This window comes from Pezoporus occidentalis, unplaced genomic scaffold (assembly GCF_034315485.1).
Source record: "Pezoporus occidentalis ecotype Australia unplaced genomic scaffold, CSIRO_AGI_Poc_V1 ctg262, whole genome shotgun sequence".
In the NCBI taxonomy this organism is placed as follows: domain Eukaryota; kingdom Metazoa; phylum Chordata; class Aves; order Psittaciformes; family Psittacidae; genus Pezoporus; species Pezoporus occidentalis.
In genome coordinates this window covers 13,037-23,989 of record NW_026914523.1, presented here as the reverse complement: position 1 = coordinate 23,989, position 10,953 = coordinate 13,037, and the positions used below count along the sequence as shown (strand labels likewise).

At 48.2% G+C, this 10,953-nt stretch overlaps 2 protein-coding genes across 3 annotated transcripts; one reads left to right on the top strand and one right to left on the bottom strand.

The window, feature by feature from the left end:
- Positions 1–2,948: 2,948 nt before the first annotated feature.
- Positions 2,949–5,854, bottom strand: SNRNP35 (small nuclear ribonucleoprotein U11/U12 subunit 35). Of its 2 annotated transcripts, none has more exons than XM_062624107.1 (2): positions 5,487–5,854; positions 2,949–3,923 (listed from the first exon to the last, which is right to left on the bottom strand). In XM_062624107.1, exon 2 carries the CDS (start codon positions 3,918–3,920, stop codon positions 3,129–3,131), a length of 792 nt encoding a protein of 263 aa, XP_062480091.1. In that variant the 5' UTR covers positions 3,921–3,923; positions 5,487–5,854; the 3' UTR covers positions 2,949–3,128. The 2 variants fall into 2 exon arrangements, with proteins under 2 accessions (XP_062480091.1, XP_062480092.1); XM_062624108.1 differs by lacking the exon at positions 5,487–5,854 and adding an exon at positions 4,393–4,558.
- RILPL2 (Rab interacting lysosomal protein like 2) lies at positions 4,603–9,095 on the top strand. Its single transcript, XM_062624109.1, has 4 exons — positions 4,603–4,941; positions 5,856–6,007; positions 8,211–8,321; positions 8,817–9,095. Exons 1-4 carry the CDS (start codon positions 4,603–4,605, stop codon positions 8,839–8,841), a joined length of 627 nt encoding a protein of 208 aa, XP_062480093.1. The 3' UTR covers positions 8,842–9,095.
- Positions 9,096–10,953: the final 1,858 nt, after the last annotated feature.

Genomic DNA, 10,953 nt, shown 5'->3' with positions numbered 1-10,953 from the left:
AGGAGGTGAGCGTGCCTTGTGTTTTGTCATGAGGTCTGCAGTGGTAATGGAAAACAAGTTGCTTATAAGGAGGAATTCAAACACTTGAATTCTTTCCTTCTTACGAGGGACTTCCCCCTAGAGCAGCAGGCAGCTGCTGTCAAGGAATTAGATCTCTTTCCCACAGACAGGTTTTTAATAAAGTCACACGTCACTTCTCTATGTAGATAAGATTGCCTAACTTGAGAGTAAAAGACACCCTCAGCAAGCTGACATGAGCTATTTTAACTGACTTAAGACATGACCTCAGCTCAAAATGCTTTCTCTAACTGATCTCAACACTACTTCTGTATGTGCAGGCTGCTCTGCTGGTGGTGGCTGATGTCTGGGTAACCTGTGGTTATAGGGCCTTAACTTGCCAGTAAAATCCCAGCACAGCTGAACTGCCGGGAGGTGGGATTTAGATCCGCTTTGCAAATGAGCTTGTGGGACCTTTGAGGCTCACTGAGGTTGTACTTAGAAAAACCATGACACTAGAGCCCCGTGTGGTGTAACTGTCAGTACAGCTGGGTGTCAGCTCTCACCCTGCCTCTGCACCACGCTCCATGAAGGCACCCAACCAGGCAGGAGAGGGTGAGCACATCCATGGCTGTGTATGAGAGGTGCTGGGGTCATTCTGTGCCCTTGGCTGTATGCTGGAGCACGTGCTGCTGGTGAGGAGCTGGCTGTAGGCAACTTCTGCACATGTAGCTTAGTGTAGGGGGCTTCACCCCCAGCAACTACATCTGCTCTGTAAAGAGCCTGTTCTCAGGAGTGGCACTAACAACAGGAGACAATGCTCAGGCTGGAGTAAAGCTCCAACTACTCCAGGTACTGAACGTAGGAGGCAGTCCCAAAGGTCTCTTAGGTGACAGTGAGACAAGGGTTTAGCACATGCCACTTGTTTTTAATACAGTGTGATCCAGGACTCTGGATTCTTCAGTGTGTGTGAGCCCATCTGGAGTGAAACTGTGCCAGGAAACCATGCTTTGCAAGGGTGGGCTGGATGCTGCTTCACTCCTGACTGTAACCCTGCTCCATTTTGAACATAGACCTTCCCTGTGTTTAGGTGAAATGTCTCCTGTGCCACACTGGTATGGCAGAGGATGTGTGGTCTTAATATGAAACACATCTGCATCTGAAACAGTGTTGGTAGCATTAGGATTAGGCAGATAAGGTTTTGACTGGTTATGTTTTGGTAACATATCTTAAGTTTTATGCTTGCAGAAGATGTATCCATAAAACAGCAGCACTTCCTCCCTTGTGTGAAAAGCAGTTCTTAAGTGGGGGGAATACCTTCTATTGCTCAGATCTCGATTTCACTTCCATATTAGAGAAAAAAATAAATACAGTTATATCAGGCAGTTAAATACTGAATGATTCCCATCAAGCCTCTCCCTAGCATAGTTTACAGTTGTTCGGCACATTTAGAATAGATGCAGTAATCAGAAACAATGCAAGAATGCAGCAGACACATGGCCTGAATAAGCACATTGTTTCTGCAATCAGCTGAGAGCAATGAGCTGGGGTAACAGAAACACACAGACTGAACTGATGTCCCAGCACCTCAGCTGTGCATTACACAGGATAGCTCCTGGCCTCCTGCACGTAAAGCTCGTCCCATACACCACAACACTGCTGCCACCTCAAACCTGCAGCCAGGTTCCAACAGCAGCACTGAGCAGTGTGACCTTCCCCCACTCATCTCTAGCCTGGTACCTCAGAATCAAAATCAGCTGTTAACCACTTCACTCCTCATCCTCTGTTTGAAATGCTGAGTTCACACACTTTCTGAGTGCCATCAGAAAGGATGGCAGGTAGGGAAGAGGATGTAAAGATTTCAGGCTCTGCTATATATTGTTTCTCAAGTAAAATCTGCTTTTAGAGGAGGGGCCAGGACCTGTCGGGTGAGGGGTGCAGCAATATCCCATCTGCAGCGTGCAGGATCACTGACTTTTTTGGGTTGTTTTTTGCTTTTGTTTTTTTTGGTTGGGCAGTAAATCATTTTAACAGTTTAATAAATATTTCTGAAAAACTGAGAATTTCTGCAACACCTGAATCCTTTTTCTTGTGGGAAGTTAGTATCATCTCTCCTTGGGGATGCAATATATGGGTTTGTTTTCCCTCCCCTGAAAAGGCTCATCCAACTCTTTGTGGAAATAAAGCCTCAAACTGGGCAAGGTTTAGAAGAGGTTTAGGACATGGTCATTCAAAGGCTGACCAAAAAAAATACAGTTTAAAATACATTAGCAAATATTTAGGAATGGCTCATGATGACAAAGAACACCTTTACTGGAATGCACCGTGCGCTTCTCAGTGGAAGATGGGTGTCTCTGTACAAACAGAGGCTCTGAAAAAGGAGGTGCTTTGCCCTCTGCTTCCCCAGTTCCACTACAGGCAGCAGCCAGCCCCACTTCCTGAGCAGCATTTAAACCCTGCGCAGGCAGGAAACCACTCGCAGTGAGAAGAGTGCAGACCTGATCTGCTCATTGCTCTGCAGTGCACATTCCTCTGCAGAGTACATTCCTCTAATCAAAGGAAGTGCATTCTCCCATGATACAAAAAAAAACCACATTTCTTGTTATGTGCTTCTCCCTCACTTTGCAGATCTAGTTAAGCACATAGAACTACTCAAGATCTCACGTGTGCTCAAGAAAATAACATCACTTCTCAGCTTCTGGTTTGGGGCACATTTCTCAGAAGCTGAGTTTGCTGCTGTTCCATTACTGTTTCTCCAACAAGTGACTGTTTCATCAGGAGCATGTCTCACTGAATGACTGTGGACATCTGGCACATAAATACTTAAACAGGGAGCTCTCTCCTGAACCCTAACAAGGCAGCCAGATGGGTATCAGCTGGGGTGTGCACTCAGTTTCAGAGGGATGCCCACACATGTGGGGCCTTTCTGACAGCATTCACCAGTTCAAAAATATGACTATAAAAGTTTATTTCCTCTGAAGAACAATTCAACACATACCTTAACTGCATCAGCAGCCAAACTATAGAGAGCTTCTAGCAGGGGAGTCTGGGAACACCACTCACAGCCCCTGCAGCTGGAACCCTGTGGATGTAAGAGCAGGTAACACAGCCCAGTGCCAAGGCACTGTCACCTACCGGTGCTTGTCATCATCTCTTTGCTTCTTGGAATCTCTTTCCCTGCTCCGGTCTCTATCCCTGTCCTTCCTGTCTCTGTCCTTCCTCTCCCTCCCTCTGTTCCTCTCCTCTTTGGAGTCCCTCTCGCTTTCACCCCAGGTCCACGACCGCTCCCTTTCTGGCCACCGCTTGTCTCTGCTCCTGTCATGGTCTCGGTCCCTTGTTCTCCAGTCCCTTGATCCCTCACGAGACCAATTTCTTTTCTCTGCTGATCCTTCTCCATAGAAATCACTTTTCATGTTTGGCAAATTGATGGGCTTTCGGAAAGGTCTGTCCCGTCCTCCGAACCGGAGCTGCCCAGATTCTTTCTTGCCTCCAAAACCACCTCCAAGCCTCCGAGGAATCCATCCTTTGAGAGTTCTTTCCAGTTCAAAGTCCACAAAGATCTCATGCTGATCGATAACCAGCCTGTTGGCGTCTCTGTGGGCCTTCATGAGGGCTCGCTCCTCTTTGTACTCAATAAATGCATATCCTTTGGAAAACCCCGTGACCAGGTCTCGAACCAGACGGAGCTTTCTGACGTCTCCATAGCGGGAAAACACCTCCTTTAACTTCTCTTCTGTTGTCTGAAGATTGAGCCTTGCTACAAACAGGGTGAGGTGAGGGTCTCCTGTAACTCCCTTGTTGGGTACATAGCGTGCCAGCATAGCCCTCCATATGGCACGGTCGTGGGGCTCCTCATCTGTTCCATCAATGCTCCCGGCTTTGAGTGGGTCATACTCCTTTGCGATGGGCGCCCAGTCGTTCATCGTCTAGTGGGGGAAACCACACAAAATATATAAAAATACAGACTCACCGGTATTTTCATCCCAAACTCCCGAAAAGCGGGACCAACTCAAACAGAACAGCAGCGGCGCTGGTTTGACTTCACCTCAATCAACATGCCGGAGAGCCTGGATCCGCCTCAGGCTGAGGGGACCCGCCGCTCCGGCCTTCACCTGCGGGCTCTGCCCCGTACCCCGCTGAAGGAACCCGCGGTCTCCTCGCCCGGCTGCCGTGGTCAGAGGCCGGGCAGAGCGGAGCCGGCTCCCCCCGCTGCTCATTTACCCCCGTCCCCGGAGCGGCGCCGCCGCCATCCCCCGGCCCCGCGCCCAGGAGCCGCTCCGCCACGGCGCCTGCCGAATGTGGCGTTAAGGAACCCCCGGTGCGTTCACCTCCCTCCCTCCCCGCCCAGCTCGGTTCGGTGCCCACCCCGGTGCAGAGCGAGGACTCCGAAGCCACCGGCGGCGGAAGGCGGGCGAGCAGGCGGTGTCTGCTGAGGGGAAGGGGCAGGGCGGGAAGGGAAGGGGCAGGGCGGGAAGCGCGGCCGAGCCGCGGCCTCCTCCATGGAAACCGCCGCCGGCGGGAGGGGCCGCTCTGCCCGCGGGGCCCGGCGGCAGCAGCGCCCGGCCCGGCCCGGCCGAGCACCGGGGAGGAGGTTAGCGGCCGGGCATGCAGCAGGGCCGGGAGGAGGAGCTGCAGGAGGAGGAGGAGGAGGAGGACATCGGCCCGGAGAGGGCTCTGGAGAAGAGCCCGTTCGAGCTGACTGCCGGCGATGTCTATGACATCTCCTCCGTGGTGGGCCGCGACCTGCTGCAGCTCAGCACCGGCCCGCGGGTGCCCGCCGCCCTGGCCCGGCTGCAGTTCAGGATCGTGAGGGTGCTGGAGATGCTGGAAGCGCTGGTGAGCGAGAGCAGCCTCGCCGAGGAGCAGCTGCGCCTGGAGCGGGACAGCCTGCGGCGGGAGCTGGAGGAGCTGCGGCGAGGGGCGGACCGGGGGAGCGCCCCGCAGGTGGGTGCCCACCGTGCAACACACACCATGCTGCACTGCAGGGACCGGCGCCTTGGCCCTGCCGCTGCAGCTTCGAGGTGCCCCAACACGGTCGTGGTCTGTCCCCTCGGCCACATGCACGTCCTGAAACCCATCCTGACACCAGATGGGTCAGACAGTACTGCTGCCGTAACTGCCAGGCTCTTTACCACAGCAGAACAAGTCTCAAAGTTCAATTCTGGTCTTTCTAGAAGGTCTTGAAGCCGTTTCCTGATCAGAGATCTTCAGGGCTGTGGCAAGGCACAGCACTGTGGATCCCTCACTTCTGTTTCACGTTTGTGACTAACCGCTTGGTGCTGTGCTAGTGAAGTTCACACATACAGACAGGTTTTCAGCACACAAATCCACCGTTGCTCAGCTCTCACACAGCACTGGTCCCATAAAACCAGCCTGCCATAGGTGCAAACACTAAAGCTTTGTTTCTCTGAAAGAGAAACTGGCGTCTGTGACCCAAAAAGCCATTGCCACAAAGGTCTTAAATGAGGAAAGGCGAATTCAGTTCTTACCTCTCTCTGCCACAGAGTTTTGCTGTGATACTAGACAGATTGCTCAGCCTTTCTGGTCATCAGAAGAGCAGATAAAAGCAGCTTCTAGGCAAAGTAGATTGCAAATTCTTTGGGACAGAGACTTTGCTTTTAGTGGTGGTTGGAGCTCGTCACAGTCAGGCCCTGTACTGGCTGGGAAATGCGGTCACCAAGGGAATACAAAAATAGTAGGAAAAGCTCTAATTAATTGCTTGGGAAAAATCAGGATTCTGATGAAACCCTACTAGTTCTAAGAATTACTAAATACTCATAAAATTAAGAGATTTTACTCTATGAGTGCCTTGGGTTTGACAGGTCACAAGGTGATGACCACCACCGTTTGTTTTACAGCTCAGCCTTGGACCAGATAAAATGGTCATAGACCTCACAGACCCCAATCGCCCCCGGTTCACACTGCAGGAGCTGCGAGATGTGCTGCAGGAGCGTAACCAGCTGAAAGCTCAGCTTCTGGTGGTGCAAGAGGAGCTACAGTGCTATAAGAGGTCAGCAAAGAACTAATAACAATTCTTATAAGCTTATAAAATCAGAATATTGCAGGTGTGAGCACTTAGATTGGGCTGGGCACTGTCCAGATGTGATAAACATCTGTGCTCCTAAAACCCTACAAATGAGTAAAGGAAAACAGGGAAATGAAGTCTCTATGCATCATACTTTGAAAATCAAGTCTCTCTTACTCTGCACAGTTCACAGCCTGCTTCTGTAACCTATAAAAGTTACTCCCACTCCACACACAAGCTGGGTTCTCACACACATGAATTCACCCCGCAGTCACAGCAGTCGCATGCACACTCTTCCTGTCTAACGCCACGTACCAGAGAGCACGGGGGTTTCCATCTCTTTAGTTAAAATCTCCTTCCTCTTCCAGCTTGCCAAGGGGGATGTTAGCTTAGCTGCTGTTCCTTGCTCCTCCTACACTGGGTATGGATTGATCTGGAAAGAATATTAAGCTCTTTCATCATCATTTAAGATAAACTGTGGGGTTTTTGTTTTAAGACTGCCACCGTAGGGTTATGTGAGGTACCTGAACTGTGCCAAACAAGGACTTTTTGAGCAGGGTTTTGGTCTAGAAACCCAAATCAGTGGATCAGTCTGAGCCCGAGGATGGGATGCAAGAAGGACCTTGCTACAAATTCCTTCACCCCCTAAGGCTGCTCTCCCCCATCCTGTGTTCCTCATCTGTATTGTCAACCCTTCGGGGCAAGAAGCTACTTCATCTAGACACAAAATATCTGAGTGCATTGGATCTCAGTTGAGATGCCTCAGCAACATCCTGTTAGATGCAGTAACCCACCCTTTGCGTTATCTGTAACAGGCAGGTTAAGCCAAGAAGTTAAAGTTAAATCTAAGAAGTAAGTTTACAAACTGCTCAACAGGACTTCTCACAGCATGACGACACACTGCTCCCCCGCCTGCCTTTCCTGTGTGCCCACTGCAATGCCTTCATGCTTTGACCTCCCAGCTGTTAACAGGCCAAGTTAAACATTAACGGTATGAATGTTTCAGGTTTTGAGCGATAGAAGTCACAGTGCTGTGCACCTAAAGGCCTGCTTTTCGATTCAAGTAATTCTACATGGTTATCTCTGTTTACAAGATTACATCTTAAACCAAAAACCATCACCCCCTTAAAAATGCACATAAAATCCTCATTATAACTGTATGGCCATAAAGAGTAGCTGTGCAGTGGAAGAGCATAACTATATGTTCTAAAATGGCTTGTGTATATTGGAAATGAGTTGTATATAGCACAAGGTAACTGATGTCCTTACACAGAACGATTGAAAATGACTGATGTTTGGGGATTGCACCTCAAATCATGATCTCTAAGTAGAAGCTGGATCTGCAGTCACCAAACAGCTCATAGTCCCATTTCTCTAAGAGGAGAATCTGTCCCAGAATCATCCTGTGCCTGATGTCACACCAGTTTCTAGATACTCTCCTGTATTTGTACTTCCAAGGTCCAGATGAGTGTTGCTTTGCTACTTCCAGCCTTCAGCTACTGCAGGCATAAGCTTTGGTCCACTCAGCTCTCAAGATAAATGAGGTCAGCTCAGGACAGCAAAGGCACACTGTGAAAAGAGTGTTGTGTGTCAGCTGGTAAAAATCTATCCCCATTCCAAGCCAGGGAGACAGCTCTTGGTAGAACTGAAGCTTTTGCCTGAAAGAGGTGGTTACAACCTTGCAGAGTGTAGCAGCAATGGAGTAAGATGACGGAATCTGCTTCTCCTCTGTAGGATGGGAAGAAGAACAGGCAGATGTCCTGCAGGGAAGCTGGGAATCTCCCATCTGTTCCCTGCTGCATAGTGGGAGCTTTCATGGCTGCACTGAAGGTGCTACAGATCCACCCATGCAGAAATTCACCATTTGCCTCTGTACCCTACTATTCTTTGGGCTTTTGTACAAATCAAACATGTGATTACACTTCCCTGTCATTCCTGTTCATATTTGATGATGATATTCATGATATTTGCCATTCTTCCTCTGTGGAGAACTGAGCTCATTACCTTTGTAGTGTTCTCATTAAAGCACAGCCTAAGCAAAATTATGTTACAGTACTTAGGGAAAATAAGAGCAATTCGTTACAATAGGCCAGGCTGCTGCTCCTGTCCTGTGAAGGGTTTTAGATGCAATACCATACTATGCACAAAACCACAAAAACTTAATAAATAAACGCTCTTCTTTTCCCAGTGGGATCATCCAACAGAGAAAGGACCAAACTGAAGAAATGGCAAAAGAAGCCAGGGGCAGCAGCTCTACCCCCAGCAAGGACAGCGAGGAGAAGACAATCATCAAACGGCTGTAAGTTTGTGTCTGCATGTTATTTTATGGGAGAATATGGCAAGCTTCATGCTTGGTGAATCCAGGGATGAATTCTGAACTTTAGCCTACTTGGCTGCTTATCGCTTTCTCCTCCTCTCCCTGCAAAATTAAAATCTGATAGAGAAATCCTTTCCTGTGTAAAAAGCACTCCATAGGATGCAGCCTCCACCCAGGCCAGTGGGGCCTCACTTCTTTTTTCTAGGAAAAATAAGCATTTCAGAGGAAAACTATGTGCCCCTGGCCTCCCCTGCTAGCACACACAGCCTGTGCTGTGGGAACATGCTGGCTGGCCCTGGAGGCTCCCACTGGACAAGGCAACCGCACGGAGTATCCACATGCTCAGGCCGTGTGCCTAAAGTTCCCCAAAATAGCAGAACACATTGACAGAGCCACCTCAGGGGCTGTTCCTCCTTTTCCAATTGTACATTGTTGTTTCCTTTTTGTTGTTGTAGTTTTATTTCTCTTTTTTTTTAGGTTCTCTTTTAAACATGGAAAATGAGCATCCTCAAGAACTCAACCACTCCTGCGCAGAACTGGAGCTGCTGAGAGCCACCAGGGTGTTGGGGGAGTTAATGACTGGAAGAAAAATCATCACTTACTGTAGAGAATAAGCAATCTCATCACAATCACGTTGTACAATATTCTGTCAGAACAGATTTTACTTGGCTTTTTTAGAAACTGTTTGACACGTTTTGTATTTCTTAGATTCCTGCCAGATGTTTCACACATGTAGAAAATAAATGTTTATACAAAGGTGGTTTTTATTCTTATTAAAAGAGCCTGTGGTGATGACTTTTTACAAGGGCACATAGTGATAGACAAGGGGGAATGGTTTTAAACTGACAGAGGGGAGATTTAGGTTACACATTAAGAAGAAATTCTTCCCTTTGAGGGTGCTAAGGCACAGGCACAGGGTGCCCAGAGAAGCTGTGGGTACCCCATCCCTGGCAATGTTCAAGGCCAGGTTGGATGGGGCTTGGAGCAGCCTGCTCTAGTGGAAGGTGTCCCTGCCCATGGCAGGGTTTAGAAGTGGATGAGCTTTGAGGTCCCTTCCAACCCAAACCATTCTACCACTTATTTTTCCTTTCTCTGGACCAAAACGCTCAGCCCTATTGATCCTACAGGAGGAAGATACTGTTAGGAGACACACACCATTCACAGAGGAGCACTGGGAACGAGGAATCCGTTTGGGCTGCAGCCTCCACTGCTCTTATGCAGAAAGTTACCTTACACTAAGAGAACCACTTGAAGAAAACCCCAGTACTGCTTTTTCTTGTGTGTCTTTACATCAGATGGGCAATACACAGGCAGCAGGCGCCTGTCACACCACACCTCACCAAATGAAGATGAAGTTGGGCTGCAATAACAAAACCCCTGCCCAGGCAGGAGTGGATTTTTGGGGTCAGGATGCAAGACAGCAGCAGAGAGCATAGTAAGGGAATAAATGCTGCTGCATCATGCTCTGCCCACAGGAAGCACTGATGTCTTCTCAGAGGTGCAGACATGCTCAAACTGGAACAGATGCACCAAACACTCCATTTTTGACAGCTAAAGGGCCCCTGTGGTACACAGCTGTATTTTTCATAAGCTCTGTTCTTTCAATCAACTGTCACAAACAGTGTATTAGTCCCAGTAATGAGATTTATCCCTAGTGAAGCATATGGGACAAACAGAGGAGTAGTAAAAGAAATGTGAAAGATACCAATTAGGTTCCACATTTAGAAGGATAGAATTTCCAGAGCAAACAAGTCTGAACAGACATAAAAAGGGCAGTAACAGGTATCAAACCATGATCTGACTCCCTTCAGAAGTAAAAGTAGGCTCTGAAATCTTTTGATTCCCTCTCATACATGAGCAGCATGAAAAATATAGGACACATCACTGTGCATCTGCTCAGATGCACAATGTGCATGTGGCTTAGCAGAACTGTGGACTACTTTCAAAAACAATTTGTTAGCAACTGTACATTAGCAAAGCAATAGGACAGATGTCTGACCTGAGCAAGCTGGTTTAGCTGGGGCACACAACTGCTGAAGTCATTTTGCCATCTTCAGAATACTCATAAGCCTTGGCTGTGTCCCTGTCATGTATTTTCTAGAGCATGGGAGCAGGGAAGGAAGTTACTGCATTTCCTTAGCACAGGCTTTGTGCTTGGAGAAAGAAAAGAAAAAAGACCCAGTCATGCATCAGCACCAGGCAGGATACACCCCCAAGCTGAAAAGAGATGTTTACCTATGCTCTGAGCTCCATCCTCTTCTGGGGTTTATCCAGGGATGCACTTTCTGATCTCCATTAAAAGGGGAGGGGGAATTATGTCCCCAAACACACCAATCACTCTATGAAGACTTAATGAAACAACTTCAGGTAATAAACTGCACAAATTACACAGAGCTGTGCAAAAGTAACAGCCTCCCACAGAGGCACAGAACACTCTGCTGTAGCCTTAGGCCACTCTGCAGTTAGGGGAAGGAGACAATAATGAAAGCTGAAATTATTCTTTCCAGTTTACCATTTAAGATGTGTTTTATAAAAAAAGTGGGAGTATTTGATATATACATATATATATATGTGATCTCTATATACCAGTTTCTAAAAAAGTAAAGGATACATA

Excerpts from the sequence above, each read along its gene's own strand:
- SNRNP35 (XM_062624107.1), bottom strand. The coding sequence starts at position 3,920 with ATGAACGACTGGGCGCCCATCGCAAAGGAGTATGACCCACTCAAAGCC.
- RILPL2 (XM_062624109.1), top strand. The coding sequence starts at position 4,603 with ATGCAGCAGGGCCGGGAGGAGGAGCTGCAGGAGGAGGAGGAGGAGGAG. Across the intron at positions 6,008-8,210 it reads GAGCTACAGTGCTATAAGAG|TGGGATCATCCAACAGAGAA; the intron begins GTCAGCAAAGAA and ends TTCTTTTCCCAG. Across the intron at positions 8,322-8,816 it reads AAGACAATCATCAAACGGCT|GTTCTCTTTTAAACATGGAA; the intron begins GTAAGTTTGTGT and ends CTTTTTTTTTAG.